General features: G+C 45.6%; 3 protein-coding genes and 1 pseudogene across 6 annotated transcripts; 1 reads left to right on the top strand and 3 right to left on the bottom strand.

Annotated features, from left to right (window-relative positions):
* Positions 1-1,679: 1,679 nt before the first annotated feature.
* Positions 1,680-4,814, bottom strand: LOC103987764 (uncharacterized). The gene is made up of 2 exons (XM_009406158.3): positions 3,853-4,814; positions 1,680-2,807 (listed from the first exon to the last, which is right to left on the bottom strand). Exons 1-2 carry the CDS (start codon positions 3,904-3,906, stop codon positions 2,127-2,129), a joined length of 735 nt encoding a protein of 244 aa, XP_009404433.1. The 5' UTR covers positions 3,907-4,814; the 3' UTR covers positions 1,680-2,126.
* On the top strand, positions 4,734-6,701 carry LOC135641704 (probable pectinesterase/pectinesterase inhibitor 34). The gene is made up of 2 exons (XM_065157345.1): positions 4,734-5,805; positions 5,877-6,701. Exons 1-2 carry the CDS (start codon positions 4,734-4,736, stop codon positions 6,572-6,574), a joined length of 1,770 nt encoding a protein of 589 aa, XP_065013417.1. The 3' UTR covers positions 6,575-6,701.
* A 5,693-nt stretch (positions 6,702-12,394) lies between these two features.
* LOC103988396 (uncharacterized) lies at positions 12,395-17,126 on the bottom strand (annotated as a pseudogene).
* Positions 15,421-23,494, bottom strand: LOC135641023 (uncharacterized). 4 transcript variants are annotated; one of them, XM_065156010.1, is made up of 7 exons: positions 20,105-23,494; positions 19,237-19,844; positions 18,873-19,082; positions 17,810-18,024; positions 17,471-17,621; positions 16,673-16,731; positions 15,421-16,102 (listed from the first exon to the last, which is right to left on the bottom strand). In XM_065156010.1, exons 1-5 carry the CDS (start codon positions 23,334-23,336, stop codon positions 17,573-17,575), a joined length of 4,314 nt encoding a protein of 1,437 aa, XP_065012082.1. In that variant the 5' UTR covers positions 23,337-23,494; the 3' UTR covers positions 15,421-16,102; positions 16,673-16,731; positions 17,471-17,572. The 4 variants fall into 4 exon arrangements, with proteins under 4 accessions (XP_065012082.1, XP_065012083.1, XP_065012084.1 ...); XM_065156011.1 differs by having other exon boundaries at positions 16,685-16,731; XM_065156012.1 differs by lacking the exon at positions 16,673-16,731.
* Positions 23,495-24,960: the final 1,466 nt, after the last annotated feature.

The raw sequence follows: 24,960 nt of genomic DNA, 5'->3' as shown, positions 1-24,960 counted from the left end.
CTTCCGTTGTAATTGAAGTCGGATTAGGAAACCATTTGGAGATAAATTTCTAATCCGACTCGGTTCGGAATAATCTAAGTCGGATCTTTTTTGGAAAACGAGTCGTACTAGGAAGCCAACCTCATCCTATATATCTCTCTCTCAGAGCGGCAGGGCTCATTTGTTCTCGTTCTGCTTCTAACGCCGCTCCAGCCCAGTCTCTTCTTAGCCTCTGCTCCTCCCGTCGTCTAGAGATAGCCTCCAAGAACCTGTGGAGAGTGGGGCAACGACCAGATGACGAAGAGGGCGCGCAAGGAAGACGGGAGCGAGGGCAGGAAGAAGGCCAAGCGGATGAGGGTTGATGGCGGAGGAGGCGGAGAGAAGACGAGCGACGAGATGACATTGAAGAAGCTAGGCATCAAGAGAATCATCTGGAAAGTCAACGGCAAAGTGGAAGGCATCTCGAAGCTATACGATGAAGCGGCCGAGGAGGAGGAGGAGCGCGGTTCAAGAACCGCTAAGCGCCAGAGGACTGGGGCGGCCACGATCGCCGATGGCTGCGGCCCCAGCGTGAGCAAGAGCACGAGCACTTCCTCCACCGTCGTCGACGAACAACGCCGACAACCACGTCATGTGACGTCGTTGCCGATGGAAGCTCGGGTCAATGACCCTGTTTGCGTTATGCGGAAGAGGATCGCCCAGAGCGACATCGAGAGGCAGCAGCATCGGCTCCTCCTGCCCGTAAATCAAGTCAACAAGCCAATGCTCCAAGGCATGATGACCGCCGCGGAGAAGACGCGGACGACGGAGAAGAGCGGCCTCCCGATCAAGATTCTCGACGGGGCGGGGAGGGAGTACAACCTCATCCTCAAGTTCATCCCATCCATCAAGACCTACCGCATCATGGGACCCGACTACACGAATCTGGTGGACGACAACGGGATTCAAACGGGCCACTTTCTTGATCTCTGGGCGTACCGAGTGGGGCGGAGAGGGAGCGGCGACGGCATAGCCAACGAAGCCGGCGAGCTCAGGATGGCCATAATAAACAATGCAAAGCCCGAAGAGGAGGAGGAGGAGGAGGACGATCGAGAATGCGCCTTGGCCGACGAATCTGGAAACGCAGGAGGCAGCGTTTCCGACGGTCTACCGCATGCGCTCAGCGATGAAGAGATGGAGGTAGCAGCCGCGCTAGTGAGCCTGAGCCATGGCGATGGTGCCGATGAACGGGAGGCGGCACGCATACTAGTGTGGATGAGCCATCACGGGCTTCCACAGTGACATCGTCATGGTTGTGGAGTGCAAAGACTCCATATATTACATATACTCGACACATTCACATTAAGAGATTAGCTGTATAGTCGACACGAGAATATTTTCCAATAAAATCACCAATTTTCTTCTGTCTCGATTGTCATTCTGTCAATTATAGATAGCTTATAATCTGTGGTGATAGTATTTGATTTCCGATCCTGTAAAAGACTTCCTCGGAGAACATTTAGGCTTCGATTGTTCCTGTTAGAGTTGAACATATGCTGAACGTTTAGGCTGAATCGATAACATGCTTCTCCTCATCCAAACATATAGCACATCGATGGGGTTTGAGAATGGAAGGATGGATTCAACTCAGAACATAATAACCAAAGCTGGAACAGCCAATGATTGATCCATCCAAGCCATGATTCAGAGTGATAGATCCATGACAAGCTATACTAGAGATAGATAATATAGTTACTATGAACAAATTGTTAATATATTACACTCATTTCACTTGATTTACATGCATCTCAATCATAAACACATAAGAAGAACAACCAGCCTGACAGCTGAACTTGATGCCAAAGTCTTTGTGCCTCAGCCATGGTTCCTCAAAATCCTGGCCTTCCTCTGTTCACCATAGCAACTGAACCGATTCATGTTGTTCCTTTCTCCTCCCATCCAAGTTGTTCCATGGAGGGAAGGAGACGGTAGGCATGACAAACAAGTCACATAGGTCAACCACTCACACATGTCATCAGCATCATCTTCTCAAACACACCCACTCCACCTTATAAGCCACAACAGCTATTTGCAAAGGTGTTTGTTCCACAGTATTGCATGATGCACGTAAGATAGGATAGTAGTAAGTTCGCGCGGTATTGGTGGTCTTAAAGCGACTGCGGTAGCCTAAAGATGTGCTCCTCTCCGCTCTCATCGATCTTCTTCACCCATTTGCTCTTCTTGCGAGACCACCACCTTCTCCCTCCTCCCCTGGACGCCCGCTTCGGTTCCGGGCTGCCTCTGGTGGCCATCGTCCCGGCCTCGTCGATCTTTCCTATCATCGTCACCTCCATCCCCTCTCCTATCGGACGCTTCAGGGATCTAACCGCGCCTTTGTTCAAGCCGCGCACATCACCACGAAGTCCTTCCTTCCCTCCTTCCAGATGATTGGCCACCACCACCGAACTCCTCGGGTTGACGTCGATCAACTTGAGCAGGCCGGTGTAGGAGTCGGACTTGCAATCCACCAGGGAGAAGTCGATGTTCTCGTACTCGGGCAGTAGCTCGTACGGATCCCCGACCTTGAACTCCACTATGTCGTTGAGGCCGGACTCCTCGATGACCTCCTTGGTGGAAGCCAGGGATTCTTCCTCCGGGAGTATGCAGACGAGTCTCCCTCCGGTTCGTCGAGCTGCCGCAGCGAGGGCCACCGTTGATTGGGATGCTTTCGGTGAGACCTGGACTATCAACTTGGCACCCATACCAGCTGCCAAGGCGGATATGAACTCGATGCTCTCAGGTTCCACTGATTTCTGAGCTTCGTTTCTTCTTCCATGGTCCTGACTACGCTGCAAAACCAAACCAATCCTCTGAGAATTTAGCTTATTTCTGATGCATAGCAAATGCTACAGATATCATTTAAATTTAATTAAAAGTTTAAGTTGAATTAGAATTTTGCTTAATTAAGAGTAAAAATTATTGAAAATTGATTCATAGTAATTATCTAAGTAGTTAACTGATCTAAAAGTTATAGGATAGTTTCAATAATTACCTCAATCATAGGTGACATGATGATATGAGTAGTTACCACTAGGTCCTATAAATAGGACCGTAGTTCATGAAGCAAGATAGAAGGAAGAATATACTTGAGAATATTTTATAAATATTCTATGTCAATCCTCTTGTTTTAAATATTAAATCAGTTTTCTTGAATCGAAAAGATTCTTTTTACTTGCATCGTAGTATTCTGTTTTTTCTTTGCTCCTCCATCCCCAACAAAACTACTAATCTATATGGTTATTAAAAAGACCCTTTACGACCTTATTAACCCGAAGTTAATCGAGAGGTGGCAGGCAATGAGGCGACGATTCCGTAAGGTTTCAACTAATAGAGTCTTTCTTTGATTTTTCTGATCTCCTTTTTCTCTTCTCAAAGTTTTGGTTTCTACGAAATTTCTAACGTGGTAACTTTTTTTTCTAACATGGTATCATAACTTTTCGATTTCTAACGAGACCATAAACAGGTCATATGAGATTATAAGAGAACAATTAAAACTGTGCTCTGTTGGTTCTCATCTACTTTAGATTGATTCTAAAAACATCAATAACAAGATTCAGATGAAGTAAAAGCAAATCTTGTGTCATGAAATCCAATAACATGTTGAATAGTACAAAGAAATAGGATATGACAAGCCCAAAATTCTTGCTTTGTTATTGGGCACACAAAGAATGGATTCTATCTCAAATAAGATTTGCTGTTTTTTGGAGAACAGAGAGATTATTGCTTGTCGCCTACAGAATGCTGATGTTTCCATTTGTTTGTGTATACGCAAACGGATTGGTCTCTGAATTCAAATGCACATCGTATAAGAAACAAGAGAAGGAAAAGGATTACCAGCTTGAGAGTATCTAAGTATGCATTGGCAGCGTTCTCCGGAGACCAACCCATTGTTCCGATCGATCAGCCGTTCTCGTTCTCCTCCTGCGCCAGTGGAGAAACAGGAGGGGAATTACACAGAGAGGTAGAGATAGAGAGAGAGGAGCAGAAGAGGAAGAGATGGAGATGGAGAGGAAGAAGCAGCAGGATTAATTCAAGAGGAGGTGGTGGTGGTGGTGGCCGTTGCTGAGGGCTTGCGTCGTTCCTTCGTCGTTGACGCTGGGGCTCGGGAGCGGTTGAGGCTAATCTAAGCATAGATCCCAACCGACGACGGTAATCCCGCGTCCGATTCCTATGGCCATCTGTTGCTGGATTTGCTGTCCGATATGCCCCGTCCACGTCACTCGGTCAACCCTTCGTGTGAAGACCCAAAATTCTATGTTTATATATAGCAATGCTCCATTGGTGGGTCCCTCCCTCATCCTTGTTTGAGCATTTCGACAAACACTTGGTGCTCCCGTCTCGCCACCCACCTTAGCTCCTAATCGTGCAACACATACTGTGTTTTCTACCTCTTCTTTCTTCTTTGATCATTCACCTCGACAAATGCTAACATGCTGAAGCAGTGAAGTGCACCTCAAAGGCTGCTGCTTTCAGAAGGGAATATGTTATCAGGACCTGATACCATCCAAAGTACGATAATGCAAGCAAATGGGGATCTTTAGCACAGGGAAAGCAGGATGCCGGAGTAGAAGCCAGCTCATGCTGCAGGATATGGACATCTCACCGACCGCTCTTGCTGCTGCCTTAGATACCTCACTCGCACCCACTTGGACTTCCGCTCCACTTTCTTCTCCTTCACCCAACTGTTCTCTCTCGCTCGAAAGCAGACTCCAAGGATGGGTTATGGCCGACTCGGCTCGTCTGACTCCACTCGTTACACACCCAATCTGCAGCCGAGTCGCAAGCGGCTGTTCCTTTGGGTCGGCCTCCTCGCTGTCCTGTTGCTTGTAGCCGCCGGCGTCTCGGTGGCGCTCTTCGTCCGCGGCCGGACCCGGTCGGTCTCCCCCGCGAGCCGGGTGCCGACCCAGGCCATCGCCAGGGCCTGCAGCCTGACTCGGTACCCGGCGCTGTGCGTGAGCTCGCTGCTAGACTTCCCGGGCGCGGTGGAGGCCGGGGAGCGCGACCTCGTGCACATCTCCCTTAACATGACGCTCCACCGCGTGGGAGCCGCGATCTACGGCGCCTCCGCCATCGTCGGCACCACCATGGACACGCTCGCTCGCGCCGCCTACGACGACTGCATGGAGCTGCTTGATGACTCCCTCGACCAGCTCTCTGACTCGCTCCTCGTTATCTTCCCCTCTGCGTCGCCGTCCCCGTCCTCGCAGGCGCGCGTCAAGGGCGCCTCCGACGACGACGTGCTCACCTGGCTCAGCGGCGCCCTGACCAACCAGGACACGTGTAATGAAGGCCTGCAACAGGTCAAGAACCTCTACGTCAAAGGGCACATGGAGAACCAGCTGAAGGACCTCACCGAGCTTGTCAGCAACTGCCTCGCCATCTTCGCCGGCGTGGGCCGTAACAAGGACTTCGCCGGCATTCCCATCCACAACAAAAAGAGGAAACTACTGAACGCCATCGAGGACGACGACGAGTTCCCGGCGTGGATGGGGAAGAAGGACAGGCGGCTGCTTCAGGTATCAGCGGCGACTATTCAGGCCGATATGGTCGTGTCCAAGGGCGGAAACGGCACCTACAGGTCCATCGCGGACGCCGTGAAGGCGGCGCCAGATTACAGCAGCCGCCGCATCGTCATCTACATCAAGGCCGGCCGGTACGACGAGAACATCAAAGTTGGCAGAAAGAAGACGAACCTCATGTTCATCGGCGACGGTAAAACCCGGACGATCGTAGCCGGATCACGAAGCGTCTACGACAACTTCACCACCTTCCACACCGCCACCTTCGGTATGCCACTTTCACTGTGAATTCGCATGATCGAATTCTATCGAACTGAGGAAGAAGACAACTCTTTGCAGCGGCGACGGGGACGGGGTTTATTATGAGGGACATCACGATACAGAATTGGGCGGGGCCGGAGAAGCACCAGGCCGTGGCGCTCCGGGTGGGGGCGGACCGTGCGGCGGTGTACCGCTGCAACATCATCGGGTACCAAGACACGCTGTACGTGCACTCGCAGCGCCAGTTCTTCCGTGAGTGCGACGTCTACGGCACCGTCGACTTCATATTCGGCAACGCCGCCGTGGTGCTGCAGAATTGCACCCTGTGGGCGCGCAGGCCGATGGCCAGCCAGAAGAACACGATCACGGCGCAGAACCGCAAGGACCCAAACCAGAACACGGGTATCTCCATCCACGCGTGCCGGGTGGTGGCGGCGGCGGACCTGGAGCAGGCGAAGGCCAGCTACGCCACCTACCTAGGCCGGCCGTGGAAGCTGTACTCGAGGGTGGTGTACATGCTGTCCTACATGGGGGACCACATCCACCCGGCGGGGTGGCTCGAGTGGAACGACACCTTCGCCCTGGACACACTGTACTACGGGGAGTACATGAACTATGGACCAGGGGCGGCGCTGGGGAGGAGGGTGACCTGGCCCGGGTACCGGGTGATCAAGCTGCCGGCGGAGGCGAGCAAGTTCACGGTGGCGCAGTTCATCTACGGCTCCTCGTGGCTGCCCCCAACCGGAGTGGCCTTCTTGGCTGGCTTGTCCATGTAGATGGCCACCACCCAGACCAATCAATCCTTCTCCTTCGTCTATCCTACTCCTTGTAGCCTTTATTCTCTTTGATGTATCTGTGACTTCCGAGAACTGTACATTGTTCAAAAAGTTGCCTGTTCCACCACCTCCGGCCTGGAATACATACCCTTTGCTACATCTACTCCATCACAGGTCAACTAAGATGACGCACTGAAGAAGAAAATAGCTTCATTAGGTCGCCACCACAGTGCGGACCTAACCTGAGCTTACACAGAACATGGTATCCAGCTCAACTAAGAACAACAAAAGGTTTTTAGGAATGATAGCCTACGATTTCCAAAACTCATCGTGGTCTGGTGCTGATTGCTGTGGACGACAAAATTGATGACAGAAGGTACAGGAATCGGGTTGTCCTGATCTCACAGAAATAGAACCTGTCATGATTTCCTTGGCTGAAATAGTTCTTCGCTGCCAAGGAAGAGGAAAGGAATCCGACTACCAGAGGCTAAAAGGTCGATGGAAGACTTTAAAAGGCCGAATTTCCAAAAAAAAATCTTTAACTTTGGCCCCCTTTTTTGTCAATAGACCGCTTCAAATTTTTAATTTTTTTCTTAGTATACCCTAATTATATGAAAAAAATTGTTTTAATCTTATAATATTAAAAAAAAAATTTATTCAATCCTAGTCGTGCCTCCACCTACGTACGTCTGATTGTTCGACCTATTGCCCTAGCCTGTGACAATAGTTCTTGTCAGAAACCGATGAGAGAGCTCCAAGGGACATTCAACCCTCATGTGAATGATGCAACTAAGGGGGTAATCTCACGCACGACAAAGAATGGACAATCTAACTCTTGCGTAAGATTGTTAAATGGGAGCGACTAACTTTCAAACGAGACTATAAGCACAGAGAGACAATCAAACCTTTCGCACGACGATTATTGATAGGGGTAAAAACAGATTTGACGTAACACACCGGATTTGACGTAATACGTCACGACGTCAGCCACCCTTGGACGGCACACTGCCCTAGGGGACGAGCATTAACACCAATATAATATGCACCCTCACTCATCGTACCTAGACGACCTCATCGTCTGACCCCGCACGACCGGCCAAGGTAGGGGAAGGCGTCGACTGAGGCTCGTCATACCCTGCGGCAGCTCAGCCTTCCACGCAACGCCCACGACGACGACAGGCACCATCAGAGGTACGGCCCTGCCCCGGCAGGATGGCACATCAGGTAACATCAAACTCACCTATAAATACTCATGGGCCCCAAACGAAGGGGGGGACACCACTTCACCCAAAAACTCCTCTCCCAATCACTGACTTGATCGTCGGAGGGGTCGGGCCGAATCACCGACCCGACCTGTGTGCAAGTATTCGACCGGAGCTGACCCTACCCAGCGTCACGGAACTTTCCAGCCAAGCCCCCCGCAATCGGCCGCCACAAGATCCCGAGAGGAGCTACGCCTGATCCCAGCCATTCGGACCCCTGAACCAGTTGCGTCGACCCCGAGGTCACAACTAAAAAAGTTATTTACCATAACAGATTGGCGCTAGAAGGAGGGCCCGAATGTCGAGGGATCCTCAGACTGATCCCAACGAACTCCCTGCTGAGGGATCATTCTTAGCAGGGGCGTAGGTCGTGCGTCTCTTGCGTGACGGGCCGCAGGCTGACGACCTCCCCATGACCTCGGAATGCTACTAGCGTTCATTCGACAACCCGGATCTGCTTCCGCCCGAGGGCGCTCCGAGCGCCCCTTCGTCGGTGTCACCCGAGGCCTTTCACGATCTCGCACACCAAATCCGAACTCTGACGGGTATGGTACAAACCATCATCCCGCTCGTCTCCCAACCGACGCCCCCGCATATGACTCAGCCGCTGCGGCAACGAGAGCCGCCCGCTCGGGCCCACATGACGCTTCCGGAGCCTTCCACTTCGCCTCGGGTCCGACCGACCCCACTCGGGGATCCAGTGATGGCAAACCCGAGCGGTCGTCCGGAACTCGAGGTATTATCTTCGGATTCAACGGACTCCCTGCGAACCCAGCTATGCTTCCTTAGTCAGCGGCTCGACGAAGTAGAGAAGGAAGTTCGCAACTCAGAGGGAGAGCTCGGGGTGGACACACACCGAGGGTCTCCGTTCGCGTCCGAGATACGAGATCAAGCGGTTCCCCCGAACTTCCGGCTCCCTTCTTTGGACGCATACGATGGCTCCACTGACCCAGCGGACCATGTCGCCGCTTTCCGTGCCCAATTGGCACTGTATGAAACTTCTGACGCTTTAATATGCAGGACATTTCTCACGACCCTAAGGGGTCTGGCCCGCACATGGTACAGTGGCATGAAGACCGGAACGATCACTTCCTTCGGCCAGCTCGCCAATGACTTCGAGCTCCACTTCATAGCCTATGCGTGGCCAAAGCCGTCCGTTGCGCTGCTCCTTGGACTCAGCCAAAGAGAGGACGAGCCCCTCTCCCATTTTGTGAATCGTTTTACAACACAAATCCGGGGGTGGCTGGACGCTCATCCCTCTCTGTTGGTGCAGGCGTTTATCACAGGCCTACGACCTTTCAGGTTTTGCTGGTCCCTCGTGGAGCGACCCCCCACCACAGTACCAGATATGCTCCAGCGGGCTAACCGGTACATCGCGACGGAGGCTTGGGTAGCCGCAAGGAAGAGGAGCGATTCTGGGCGACAGGCTCCATGGAAGCTGTCAAGCACCCGCGGTCGCTATCCGGTGTAACCCTTCTGACTGCCTCTCGATTCACGGTTAGCTTCGGCGTAACCCCCCTCTTTTTGCATTTGCACGGCTCGGTCGTAGACTGCCCGAGTCCACCTTTGCGCGGCTCGCCCACCTGAGTTGTGTCCCTCGGTCTCAGTCTGCCCAAGTCCACCTCAGTGCGGCCTATCCGCCTGAGTCAAGGGACCCCGAGTTCACCTCTGTTCGGCTTTCCCGATTGAGTTGTGCTCCTCGGTTACGTGTTGCTTGGGACCACGCCTGCGCGGTCAGCCTGCCTGCGCCGTGCTCCAAGGCTACGTGTTGCCCGAGACCACACCTGCGCGGCCTGCCCACCTGCGTCGTGCTCCTCGGCCCCATGACCCGAGACACACCTGCACGGCTAGCTCTCCTGCATCGTGCTCCTTGGCTCCATGTTGCCCGAGACCACACCTGCGTGGCCAGCTCGCCTGCGTCGTGCTCCTCGGTTACACGTTGCCCGAGACCACGTCTGTGCGGCCTGCTCGCCTGCATCGTGCTCCTCGGTCGCACGTTGTCCGAGACCACGACCTTTGCTCGGCTTCCCGACTGAGTTGTGCTCTTCGGCCCCATGACCCGAGACACACCTGCGCAGCCAACCCGCTTGCATCGTTCTCCTCGGCTCCATGTTGTCCAAGACCACACCTATGCGGCCAGCCCGCCTACGTCGTGCTCCGGTTCTTCGGCTTCGTGCCTCCCAAGACACACCTGCGCGGCCAGCCCACCTACATTGTGCTCCTCGGCCCCCGGTTGCACGCCACCCGAGACCACACCTGCGCGGCCAGCCCGCTTGCGCTGTGCTCCTCGGCCCTCATCGACTTCATGACCCCCGAGTCCAACTCTGCTCGGCCGGCCCACCCACGTCGTGCCCCTCGGATCCGCGTGGCCAGCCCACCAGAAGTCAGAAGCCATGCATCAGACCCCCTGCACGCAAAAACCGATGCATAGCTCCTTTCGGGGGGGGAATATGATAGGGGTAAAAACAGATTTGACGTAACACACCGGATTTGACGTAATACGCCACGACGTCAGCCACCCCTGGACAGCACACTGCCCCAGGGGGCGAGCATTAACACCAACATAATGTGCACCCTCACTCACCGTACCCAGACAACCTCATCGTCTGACCCCACATGACCGGCCGAGGGAGGGGAAGGCGTCGACTGAGGCTCGCTATACCCTGCGGTAGCTCGGCCTTCCACGCAACGCCCACGACGACGACAGGCGCCATCAGAGGTACGGCCCTGCCCCGGCAGGATGGCACATCATATAACATCAAACTCACCTATAAATACTCCCGGGCCCCAAACGAAGGGGGGGAAACCACTTCACCCAAAAACTCCTCTCTCAATCAATGACTTGATCGTCGGAGGGGTCGGGCCGAATCACCGACCCGACCTGTGTGCTGGTATTCGACCGGAGTTGACCCTACCCAGCGTCGCGGAACTTTCCAGCTAAGCCCCCCGCAATCGGTCGTCATAAGATCCCGAGAGGAGCTACGCCTGATCCCAGCCATTCGGACCCCTGAACCAGCCGCGTCGACCCCGAGGTCATGGCTAAAAAAGTTATTTACGATAACAATTATAATAAAAGGGATAATCTCGTGCACGAAAAAGGAGGATAGGCGAAAGGGATAACCTCATGCATAACGAAAGTAAGTTGTTAACCCACGCACAAGGGTTACAAAACAAAAGAGGGACAACAAGCACTCGCGTGAGGGTTACGAACTATGATAGGCCCTTCCACGGGTGCTCTAGACGAGGTTGATAAGCATTGGACAGAGGGGGGGAATCGATGGGCAGAGGCACAATGAACGATGATGATTGATAGGAGTAAAATAATTATAAAAAAAAAGCTCTGTAAAAATTATTAAAACTTCATGTGTTCTACCCAAAAAAAAGAAAAATCAAGATTATGAGTTTTTTTTTTTCAAAAATTCGCCGGAGACTTGATTGGTACAATAGTGATGTGGGCTCTGATGGTGCTCCTGTGGTCCATTTCCATCCACTTGTATCTTCTCTTTTCTACGCAGTGGAGGGGGGAGTTATCGTGTGGGTGTCGGTGGGAAGCAACAGTGTAATGTATAGGGGCAGATGGTGGAAAGCAGCATTAACATACGAGTCAATGTCAAGTTTGAGAAAAGCTTATTGTTTTTAGCTCAAAGGGAAACGAATCCATAATGATTCCAAAGACATTTTACACAGTGAAATAGACGATTTTATTCATATATGCTGTTAGCAACAGTGAATCCATATACCAATTACAATGCCTTATCCAAGATTCTATTCGGAGAGAAACCCAAATATTAGTAGAATGAATCGAACTACTACCTTCTCACTTCACTCTTAGGAGTACCCAATCTCAACAGGTATCACAAAACCAGAAGGAAAGTTCACTTGTCTTGTATTTCCTCCGGAAAACAAACCTCGACCACAAACATTTTGTGCATGAACTAAAAGAACAACAAAAGACTAGCTCAAACCTCACATAATTGTCCAAAGGACTTGTACCCTACAAATGATCCCAGTTCTCCTTTTATTAGAGAAAAACTGAAAAGGTTTGTGATGTGCCACCCGACTGTTCTGGAGACAAAACTAAAGCGAGCATCTGATCAACGACGGATGAGGGAAAAATACAGCTCCATTCATAAGTTTCTCTCTATAAATTCCGAAATTCTTTCCTCCATATAGACATCTCCAATGTCAATGAGGCATGTGCCTTTCATCTGGAAAAAGCAGAAGCTCATTTGACTTGCCAGCTGCAATGAGCGAGTTGACAAGTCTTGCTGTGTGCCTTAAGTGCACAATTCTCACCTATCATTCCATGAACAAGCAGCAGCTTCCCTCTGATTTTGTGCACATGGTGCATGATCGACCCATACTCGTAGGCGTCAGGATTTTCTTTAGACAAGCCAATGTACTTTTCAGTGTCGAATGTATCATATCCGTCCCATGAAGTCATCGGGGCACCTGAGACTACACAGCTGAACGTGTCAGGAAATCTTGCCAGGCTCATTGCCGAAAGAAGGCCGCCATAGCTCCAACCACATAGACCAATGTGACCCGCTTTGGCAAGCCCTTGCCTTACAAGCCACTCTGCACCAGTGAGTTGAGCTTCTGCATCTACGCGACCGAAGCTGTGCTCCATATAGCTTCGACCAATGTGACCCGCTTTGGCAATCCCTTGCCTTACAAGCCACTCTGCACCAATGAGTTAATCTTCTGCATCTATGCGACCGAAGCTGTGCTTCATATGGCCCTCAAACTCCAATCCTTGCCTTGCAGTCCCTCTTGTATCTAGCTGCCAACAGAAAAGAAAGCTTTGCTCCAGCTGGAAGATGCAGTAATAAACTAATAATCATGAGTCAGGGTGGGGATCCAGGTAAAGATATGCAGATTTTGAACAGTGTATTGGCGGAGATTAAACTACTATCTATCTCTAAGGGTATTAAAAGGAACCTATGAGTTAATTATACTATTAAATTATTTATTCAACCAAAAAACATATGTTTATGAGCACAGCACAACAAAACATATCTCTAAGGGTATTAAAAGTTACCAAAAATTTGCCTTATACTCATGAAAGAACTCTGTTAGTTTGAACGATACTACAGAATCAAGTTATGTAAGCCAAGATCCAACTACCAAAGCCAGCAAGTTATATTGGAGATGATGTTTATAAAATTGAAACTATCAAATGATAAATAAAAAATTCAGTACTTTTTAGAATTACAATTTGTACCAGAGTTGGATGTAAAACTTATAAACATGTTAAAAAAAAGTATGTATATCTTGTTGTTATCGCAATACTATATATGCTAATTTAAAACAGTCACAAGTAAATGTTGATAGCCATTCGACAGAGCATGTAGAGCATACTACAGTTTGTAAACCTGACCAAAACTGATAGATATTATCAAGCAGAGATATCACCTTCCATACTAAGATTCCCTTACTCTGTAGGCATTGAGCTCTCATGTCAACTGTATTTATCCATGAATCAACTACTAGATGGAGACTTGGACCACCATAAACACTGATTAATGTTTTATATGGAGGCGGCCCAAATTTTCTTGCATCAGGCTTGTATAGAGCCCCATATAAAAGTGTACCATCTTTTGCAGATATTTGCACAATCTCTGGTAAGTTGTAGCTTTCCAAACCGTGGAATGGTAAGAGGCTGCTCATATAGAGGTGTTATTATACTTTGATCATGTAAAGAACAAAGCAATACTCTAGGTAGAGAGTTCAGAGAATCATGGACAACAACAAATGTCTGCATATGATGATCAAAAGTTCCTGCATGTCTTCCCCTTCCATAAGTCAACCTCTTTGGTGGTTGCAAGGTAAGGTTCCAATCTGGAAAAAGCTTCATACAGTATAAGTTAGATTCTAAAGGCCCGTCCATGGTCCCAGTGAGGTAGAGCAATCCTGCATTTTCATTTACACCATAAATTTGATCAACCATCCAATTACCCTGTGGGTAAGAGGTCCTAACTCCTAAGAAACTCCACTCTTGTCATGAAGGTAGAGATGTCCAAAACCAGTCTTTTCATGCCCAAATGAAACCACCAGACAAACTATTCACTCCTTTGTCTAGAGGTGTGAAGCAATCATGCAAATTTATCCATATCACCTGCTCTTCTAAGTACAAGACTTCCTTCTGTCCATTCTGACTATCAAAGTTAAGAATCTTCAATTTGGAATGGTATCTATCAAGAACTGAGTCGTAAGAGAATTATCAGGCATCCAATTGTCTCTAGCTAGATACTCTGCATCCCCACTGACTTCATCATCTGCTCCACAATAAGGTCCATCCAAGTAACTTCTCCTCCAACGACAGGAACAACTCCAAGTCGAACTTTCACATTAGCTGCTCCAGCAGATGGGTATGCATGGTCTTCTTGTGCATTTGAGCCAACTAAACTTTTTCTCTTATGCATAATTCTGAAAAGAGGTATCTCAGCTGAATCAACTTCAGCAAATGCCAGATATTTGCCATCAGGAGACCACCAGAATCCGGTCTTCCTATCCATCTCTTCCTGCAGCCAAAAGGAATAAGAAAATAGATAAGAAAATTTACAATGCACTAGAATCCAATAATATATATAGTTACAGAGAGAGAAGGAGAAAGTTAAAACCTGCACAATGTATTCAGCAAGGCCATGAGTCTGGAAACAGAAAACAGGTCAGACGTGTCAGATACTGTACATAAAAATACATCACTAAAATGTTCATAGATACAATAAGTTCTTTACTAGAAGGAAGCGAAGATGCATACAGAATAAATGCGCAAATATGATGATCCAGGCTGAGGCAGCCACCAGATGCTGACTATAGGATGTAAAAATATGTTTGTTGTCTATAAGATAATCAGATTAATATTCAACTGAGACATTATAAGAGAACATTCGAAAAGTACAACAAGACAACCACCTTCGCTGCTTCCTATTCCTACATCTGAACATTGCAAAACATTAACTCTCGATGCTTGATGGTTATGGCTAATAAGAGAATGTTCTAAAAATAATTCTTTATCATCTCAGTTCATTTTACGAACTATATACCGTATCTGACGTACATCATTCAAAGATGTACTTTCATGAATATCTACACAAATTCTACTATGTTTGCACAAATTAGTGAGATCAAAACAGATCATAAATTTTGATAGTACCAGACAGAAGAAAAAACCTATAAGTCATCAATTCAAAGTACATTTTTCAAACGAGCAACATATATCTCACCTTTCCACTTGTTCTTGCACCAATAGTTAGCTGCTTAGGCTTCCCCTGTGACAAACTCAAGACATGAAGCTCATCATCTTTGACATCCGCAAGCATGCTTCCGTCTGATGACAGATGCGGGACAGTGATTGGCGAACCAGGACAGGACGGCAGCTTAAGCTCCGGCTCTGAACCACATACTTCCTGGAAATAGACCTGTTGACAGAGAGGACATCATCACTTTGTATATCATTTAGTCAAGAAACTTCAAGATCAGTTGAAATCGCAGTACACAGCATTATAACTTGCGATAAAGGAAGCATGATGACACAAACCAAAAGTCATCCAGCCAAAAGAAATCGAATTCGGTACCTCAGTCGACCCGAAGAGTAAACACCCAAATCAAGAAATAGAGCAGAGCACAGACCCCAGCGGGCAAGGGCACCATGATGAGGGGCTTCCCAGGAGGGAAGCAAGAAGAGACGGAGACCTCGCTCTCCACTCGTAACGCGTGACTCCCAATGCCCTCTCCCTCCTCAGCTTCTCCTCCGCCGAGAGATTGCTCTCATCAAGGCCCCCTCCGTCGGGCGGGCTGAAGACCAGCTCCTCCCACCGCGAAGCGACGTCAAAGGCGAAGACTTTTCGGTGGACGGTGCCGTCAGGGCTGAAGTAGTACGAGCTCAGGCGCCCATCGAGGCTGAAGCTGATGGAGGAGGGGGCGACGTAGCCCGGCAGCGGGTACTGGACGATCTCCTCGACGGGGAATAGGAAGAAGTCGTCGTCCGCGTCAGCGAGGGCATCTCAGCGTGCCAGCGCCGCGGCTTCTTCGCGAAGGCCTCCTTGTCGCCGTCCCTGGCGGCCGCTGGGCGACCGGAACCCTTAGGGACGCGCCAGTACTATCCAACGGAGGGCGGAGAGCAGCGCAATGCTACCCCTGTGGGGGAAGGGGGGAGGCAATCTAACGGCCGTCACCTCTGGCGGTTTCCGCCGCCTCCTCTAGTCCGTACGGATCCACTTAAATAGTTCGCATGCTTCTACACAACTATTTCCAGACAAATCTGAGATCACAAAATATTGCATCTTAGCTAATATATATGATTTAATTTCTTGCGATCAGTTAGTATATTTGGTAAATAAGTTACACGAAGCTTATTAATGGTTTAATTACTCAAATTGTTGAAAATTATAGTGGAAAACGTAATTAATGGACTAAAATTGATAAGATATTAGATTTTGCCGTAATTATTGAATTTTAAACATTGACTAAATACATTAATCAATACTATTAATTAGGGACTTGGGGGTGTTAGGTAGAGAGAGTGATTTAGGCAATGGGTTTAAATTATTAATAAGAGGAGAGAATTTTATTTGACTTTTAATGATTTAATAGGAAGACTTCGAGTTAGACAATTAATTAAAAAATAATGCTTAAAAAGGTCCTTAATTATTATTAAATAGGGAGAAAGTGGAACAATACATCATTGATTGATAACCTCCTCCTACACTTGTATAATAATACAATGACAAAACTCTCTTCTTTTGAACTACCAACAAAAGACAACATACATAACTTTGCAAGATATGAAGAATTAAAGAAAGAAATTAGCATAGGAAGATAAAGTAAGTACAGTAGGAAAGACCATGAGTTCTTTGGGTTGAGCCTTCTCGTTCCTTGTCTCAAGGCAACCTACGGAACATAAACGAGAGAGATTTCAGAAAGCTCTGCTTCCAGTTTAAGATTGAATACAAGAAGAGGGACACAGGTGCTTTTGTCTCTTCAGAATTGATCCAGACAGTAATCACACAGATAAAGATTAACAAAGAAATGAACAAATGTGTCAAGAAGAGGGACAGTTAGTTGTTTTGTCTATTCGGAATTAATCAAGAGAGAGATCAGAGATAATGATTAACAAGGAAATAAACAGCTTAAAAAGATGGCTTAATGCATGAGACTTCAGTCAATTCAGATTGGTATATACAGTTGCATATATGTGACCCGATATCCTATTCCGGCCACTCAGAACAAACAAATAAACAATCTTACCATGGTTTACCTTTACCAACAGACGACCCTATAAGCATGGAACCACATTTTTCACTCCCAGGATTAACACAATGAATAGATAGGCCGTCAAAATTAAAGTCTAATTTGTCTCATCGGTTCAGACGAAAATTTTGTTCAGGGCATAATGTAGAACTTTCAAGTCAAATAGGTGATTTTTCAAATAGTTTGAAGACAGCATGCAAAAGAACGAATTGTGTGCATAGATTAAAATTGTCAGTCCCTACTTTTTCTTTTTGTAAATTTTAAAGCATTAAAGATACAAGATTGCAGTGACAAATTTGTTTAGCTTAATCACACATGGACAGATGATCATAAGTTGTGTACATTAAGGACAAATTATTCTTGAAGTTATGGATCTTACCTTCAAGAATTATCCATGACGGTCTTCCACATGGATTTCATGGAGCAAAAACATTCTAAGGACAACAAACTTGGTGCCCGCTTGTGACTTCCGATCATATCTTTAGGATTTGGCAGGCTTTGTAGACTTCATATGCTTCTGTCTTGGCCTTCTGTATGATAAAGAGAAACAAGTTCTATCAAAGCAAAAAATTACCAAAGCTTATGGGACAAAAGGACAAGCACAAGTTTGACATATCTTCAAAATGTCATGTGCATGTTTGTAAGCTTGTACTTTGTGGCCATACAAGTCTTTACGCTAAAAAGAATTATAGTAAGCATAAATTGCCAATGGGAATACCTATTGGTGGATTTGTCAGCAGCGATAACACCCTTCATTAATGTGTTCACATCAAATGATCGATCACTCATGATCTTATCATGGTACATCTTGCTTCCAAGCTCTGTTATTTCTTCTTCCACTTCTTCTAATGTCTGGTCAACATTGAGTTTGACCAGTCCTGTCCTGATAACAGTAACATAAAACCCATTGGCTTTGGCTTCCCTAAAAGCATCCTGCAATGTATTTGAGACCATTCTAGATATAAGTGGCATCAAAACCTCCATGCAAAAGGGAAAACAAGGATTATGAGGTATCACTAGAAAGAATAGCACTGCCATGCAAAGAGTGTTAAAGATACTTCATATGGTAGCAAAATAAGAGAATAATGAGATGGCCAGTTCACTGCTAGTGGGGTACCTAAAAGTGCTTCAGTGCTCATAACCAGGAACTAGTTAAGTCCAGTGGCCTATAGACAGAAGCAAGGAAGATAGGCAGATGAAGAAATTTGAAAATTGTTTAGCAGTAATCAGCAAGTTATATATATAAAGAAGATGCAAGCATTTAAGATCTAATTTCTCAAGTAGAATCAGATTCTCCTGTCAGATTCTACTTGTGCTTGGAGAACCTTGTGGTGGTGCAGGCTAGCCCCGAGTCTTGCAAATTAGTGAGAAATTAGATCTTAAATGCTTGCATCCTCGGTATGTCAAACTTGTCCTTGTCCCAAGTCTCAAAAAAGACATACCGAGGATGCAAGCATTTAAGATCTAATTTCTCACTAATTTGCAAGACTCGGGGCTAGCCTGCACCACCACAAGGTTCTCCACACCAAAATAAGACACAGAGGAAGTGTGAAGATGTCACTTTCATGATGTTTTGAAATGTGCACAAAAGGCCCATATGGGCCCCCACATGAGTATGCACATGAAGGGAGTAAGGGACTGTCAGCACCAGTGTGAACACAAGTATCATCATTTTGAATCATAAGGAAAAGGATGCACAACATATTTCTAAATTGAACTGCATAGCAGAACAAATGAAGGAATAACGTTTAAAAACACAACATCACCAAAAACACAGTCACCTTTGGAGGTCTAGCGACGACGAAAGCTTTGCCACTTCCAAGAATATCCATGTGAGACTGTAGAATGTAGCAGAAGTTCTTAGAATCTCCTGGATCCTCAAAAGCAATCACATGATATTGTTTTGGATCCAATTCAAGGTCAGCAGCCATTTCAAGTGAATAAAACCCCACTTTTGGAGTACCTTCTTCAATTGTGTATAATTCTATGCACTGTAGACAATTATAGTGAAAAAAAAAAGCATGAGAAAAAGCAGGCAAAGATGGTTAAACAAAGCAAAATGAGATAGGAGTTAAGACTTTGGAACATAATAAACATGGAAAATCTAGTGAATTATATGAAACAAAATGAAGACAGGTCAACTACCAGAACGAAAGGAAGATCTAACCACCAAAGGTAATCTTCTTCTTTTTCATCTGTGTATTCTTTGTATTTGCTGACAACTGCTGGTGTACCAAACATTTGAACTTCTCTTTTAAGCTTCTCCAATTTCTTCTCAAGGTATCTCCGTTTTCTTTTGGGTATTTTTGTCATTAAATCAGCCACATCCTTTGTCTCTTTCTCAGTGATCCATCTGTCTAAATCCTTTCCCATCTCTCTCATAATGGATTTAATCTCGGGATCCTCCTCTGCATTATAAACTTCTAGGAAACCTTGAGACCATTTCTTGGTATGTTGCCATTGTTCCGTTCCTTTCTTTTTTCCCACTCTGCTAGTACCATCACTACTCTCGATCAGTGTCTTTGGTTTCACAGATGATGCGTCAAGAGACATCTTTCTGATTCCATTATCTGGAGAGTATGGGGAAACACCTTTAGAATTTGGAAACCCATCTGTTTCTTGAAGACTGTTTTCTTTGACCTCTTCAGAAAACATTGGCTTCTGATGTTTAAGAAATTCTGGATCTTTATCGATAGGAGGGCCTTTCCAGCGGGGAATTATTTTTTCCAGTGGATCATTTACACTGATGCCATCTGTTTGAAGTAAAATAATAATAATAATGAACAGATAAACAAATTGAGAATATTTGCACAAAATAATGTACCTACTTAGTTGCTTAATAAGGAACACGTTTCTGTTGGTCAACCACAGACATTTTAATATAGAAGAGCATTCATGTCAAATTGGCAATAAATGATACACCATGATATTGTGCTATCCATTCAAATTGTATCTTTGATGAAGTGTGTATTGTAGCACCTGGAGTTACAACAGAATGGATAATAATAAGTACCTGCTCCATAGTCAAGATTTTCAATTCTGGAGTGAACCCATTCATGAAGGCGCAAAAGATTTCCACTAATCTTCTCAGCCTTTTTTTCTAGTCCCTCGAAGAAGGCAAGCTTATCATCAGCATCGATTAAATAAAAAGGATCCCTGCCTGTCAATTCATTTTCTCGAACTTGAAATACAATTTTCTGCAGTCTTTCATCATTCATCCATTCAAGTTCATCATCGCCTTCCATCAACCTGAGTTCACTTATGTCGGTGTTCAAACTAGGCTGCTGTTGGATCTTCTCTTTTGCTGCCATGTAATTTTCTTTGAAGCCAACTGCAATTTTAGTAATCACTGGATCAAACTCTTGAAAATTCTCTTCAACCCAACTCTTTCCAGCATTTAGTTGTTTTCTGTTACTAAGGCGGCCAACTTCACCCGAATCACATGGAGAGTTTGTTGGAGACCCTAAAATACTATTCTCTTTGTGCTTTTTGGTAGCACCATCAAAAACATTAGCATTTGACTTTGACGTTTCTAATTCTCCAGATACATTGGACCTGATATCAAGGCTATCCTGTTCTTCTGTCATGGATTCCAGGGAAGTGTCAAAATCTGACAAAGTATCATTATCATGATCCATCTCAGAAGTTCCCACCATTGTATTTTCTGCAGTTTCACCTGAGCCAGCATTGACATAACTATTTTTCCTCTTTGAAACATTCCAACTGTCAGTTTTTCCTTGGAGTCCTTGAAGCTCTTCACATAATTTGTTGTCATCTTTCAAAATGTCTGCTTCTTGAGATTGACTTAATTCATCATCTTTTAGTGGATCTACAATCAAAGATTTTACACCATCAGAACTACTGGTAAGATGGGTTTCTAGTTCTACTTGGTTATCAGAAGTATTGGAAGTGCATTCATCCCTTTGATCATGTGCATCCTCTCGTTTTTCACTCAGGTTTTTCATTTTTGGAGCACAAGAATCAGTTTGCAAATCAATTTTATTTACAACTTCAAGCAACACCTCATTTGAGTTCAACTTGGTACTAGTGTCTGAATCAGAAAGGTCACAAGTACCATTAACACTATTCTGAGTCACAAATAATTGGTCATGACTATCAGACGGAACATCAAGATTTTTCTCTTCTTGCATTTCAGAGTTCTGCATATCCACAGTTAGCTTATTATCGACGGCATCATCCACATATAATTCAGTAATGGAAAAGTCATCACTACTTGGTCTTTTCAGGAGAGAGGCAGAAGCAAATTCATCACCATACAGCTCCCTAGAAAATGTCTTATCCTGCAACTTGTCTGAGGTTTCAGATGCAGACAAGTCCTTGATGTTTCTCGGACTTATGCTTTCCATAGTTTTGTCATCATTATAATGGCTCCACGCATTTATGCCTGCTGATTGCTCTGTAACTTGCACTTCCTGGTCTGACTGTATAGTGTCAGATAGCATACCATGTCTTTGTGCTAGGTATTCCCGAGCTTCATCAACTGATGTAATTATTATCGGCTTGACTCTAAAAGTGCTTCTACTGGAAACATCAGATGAACTGCTACCAGTTATTCTCTCTTCCATGATGGAACTGTCCAAGTCATTGTTTCCTAAGTTTCCTCCATTTCTCAATATATCACCTCTGCTGATGGAATCATAATTCAAGACAGTTTCTGTATCGACACCAGTTGAGTGTGCCCCACTTGAAGATCTTGTTACTTCCTTTTCATGGTGGCCCTCAACATCCATGTTATTTCCATTATCTTGGAGAGAGTTTAATAACTCTTGACATGGAGTTTTATTAAAATGCTCTGTAGTACTCTTTCCAAACATTTCCTTGTTCTCTCCATCCACATGAAACTCCATGTCCTCCTCTTGGCGAGTAAGTGAATCACTCAAAGATGTTATATCAAGATCTGATTTATCACCTGTGGCCTCAGTTTCTAAAACGGTATTGTTCTTATCAACAGCGCTTTCCTTATTCTTAGCCCATGATATGGGATCTGTTTCTGTTTTCTTAGAAGTTTCATTATTGGAACTATCCTGCCGCTCTTGTTCCCGTACCTTTCTTGCCATTTCTCTAATTTCCCTCACTTTATCATCAAAACTTTGAGTTGTTACATTTAAGTGACTGGATGAATCTGTTATAAATGATTTGTCTGTTGATGCTTTGGCTTGTACGATGCTCTTCCTCAGTTCATTTATATCCAATTGTGGCCTACTACTGACAGGAAATTCATGTGCATCATCAATAACTTTGACAGTGCCCTTCTCCATCTTCTCCCTCTCCATCCTCAGTTTTATCTTCCTCCTCAGCATCTTAGCCTCTTGTCTAGACAATTCCACCTTATCATTTTGCACAAACAATTTTGCAATGGCCCAGAGAATGCAGCAACTACAAAACAACACGAAGCCCATCCGAGGGAACATCTTCAGAAATGGCTGAGCCCGAAGAGAGATAGAATGGATACCATCAACAAAAGACAATTTCTTTCCCTCGACAACAAACTTAACCACTGAGCTATTTCTTGGAAGTGCATATTCACCACCCTCTATCATTTTAGCAATGAGCTTAGCACGAAAGATCTTAGCATTCACATCCGTAGCTCCTTCCACCTCCTCGAGAGAGGATTCTCGGATTTGGTTCCTTTTGATGATCTCGCCCTCATTCACCAACACCCGCACAATCTTCCTATCAGAATTTTGGTAAATCATGAATATAGGACCAGTACCAACTCCCCAGAACTCTGAATCCGCCTTGTACTGATCAACCCAGCTCTCCAATTTATCCCATAAAACCGATTTCTTTTCTGACGAATCCCCACTCCCAGAGCCAACAGCTTCGACAATTTCGTTCCGTCTATCGGCATCCACATCCGTCCTAAGATCTTCTAACTCGCCACTGAAATCCTCGGACAGCTCCAAATCAAGAACAGGATCTAGGGTTTGAGGAACTCTACGCACCTGCTCGACGGTAGAAGTCAGGAGTTTCTCTCTCAGTGTGTTCCGCCGTCTCAATGGTCCCCGGAACCGTGCCGAAACTTGCAGAACTCTGCCGCCGCTGCTCCTGGCACTGGACGAACCTCTCCAAGACGGGGATTTTAGAAAATTAATGGAGGAGACGGTGCCCTTCCTCGAGGAGTGCTTCGTGGACGGGGTTGATGAGGCGGATTTGGGCCTGAAGGGGGAGAACCTACAGAAAAAGTTGGTGCTTCTGAGGATCGAAACGGTGGAGACATCCATGGGCAGAGGCTTCCGAGTGAGGAAGGGGGTGGGAGAAGATGATCTAGGGGTAATTTTTCGGTGAAGATGATCGAGCAGGGGTGAGATTGAGGGATTCGACAACGGGAGAGGAAGAGCGATGCTTAAACCCCGGACGACATCCTTACCAAAGGGTAACAAGAAACCGGCACCGGGGGCGAATATTTACATCGATGCCATTAGGGCCGCGATTGATCGAAATCGAGTAGGTCCCGGTCGTGTCGGGTTCGAATAAGTGCTTCGTGGGTAAGAGGGTCCCACATGGACGGTACACGTGGCGCACAGCAACTACGTCATCGTGGGGCCCATTGATTAAACTATGGTGTTATAATCTCTGTTCAGGATTGATCATATATGACGTGGCTCTGATCTCATCAATGGAAAATATTTTTCTATTATCTTTGTTTATTTTTAACGTGGGCTTAAATCAAAAAAATTATTTATTAAGAGTTTAACATCGACCCAACATAATAGCCTAAGATTTGTGATGTGCCTTTCGATTTATCCATATGGTTTACAATCTTTTCACTTAGCATATTGGTCGATACTTATTGGTTGATACTCAACATATCTCATTATCGCTCGTAACATATCATCCGATGCTTCTATGGGGTTTCATCAAGAAATCTTCTTGTTAGTTTCCATTGATATAGATTATTCTGCTTCTAGTTTTAGTGAGATGTGGAGATATAGCAAGTTCTTAAATAGAATCTATTTTTTTGATTTATTTTGTTATCATTTATTATGCTCAAATGTATCAGATTCTAAAAATATAAAATATTATTATTATTTTAATAAATGAAGAAGGGTGAATTTTTAGAGAATATATAGTTTTTTAAGACATTCCTACAAAAATATTTAAATATTTAAAAATTCTCATAGAGTTATGTAAAAATATAATTTTACCATTACTTATATTGGACCTGTCATTATCTATTCATTATATCATCGCCCTCGTTTCCTTTTATTATCTCTTGTTTTTCTAGATCCAATTAGCTCCGGTCGAATTCTCCTTATATGTCTTGCTCTTATCGTTTTTACTCGTGGCATAAATGATTATTGACTCTCGTCGTCATAACTTTTCTCTCAGTTATCCTGTCAAACTTGCCCTTAACCCCATAGCCTCATTCCCCTTTTTTCTCACATATAGCCTCCCCTTGCTCTTATATCATTTGTAACCTATGTTACGAGTAGAGACGACATTGGATGAAGTGCCTAAGGGTAAATTTGATGAAATAAATAGGAGAGGAGTTATAGTAGTAGAGCTATTAATTGCATATGTCGTGTGCGAGAACGAGGCATGTAAAGTTCGATCTGATGAGGACGATGGTACTAGGCGAAAGCGACGATCGATAGAGATAATATAATTATTTAAAAAAAATATTTTTTTCAAAAATTCATCCAATAAATAATTGAATTTTTTTTGTTTCGTTCATTTGTATTTTCGTGTTATATTTGTCTGAGTCAGTGAGATAATAAGATGCATCAGGTTTTCTTTTGGCCATGTATATGGACTCGGGTTAACTCGCGAGTGGAACCGAGTCGACTCGATACAATCGGCCGACTAACCGAGTCGACTCGATGTGTTGATATAAGAGAGAAAAAG

The sequence above is a fragment of the Musa acuminata genome, chromosome BXJ3-6, assembly GCF_036884655.1.
Source record: "Musa acuminata AAA Group cultivar baxijiao chromosome BXJ3-6, Cavendish_Baxijiao_AAA, whole genome shotgun sequence".
Classification (NCBI taxonomy): Eukaryota; Viridiplantae; Streptophyta; class Magnoliopsida; order Zingiberales; family Musaceae; genus Musa; species Musa acuminata.
This window is presented reverse-complemented; position numbering and strand designations above follow the sequence as displayed.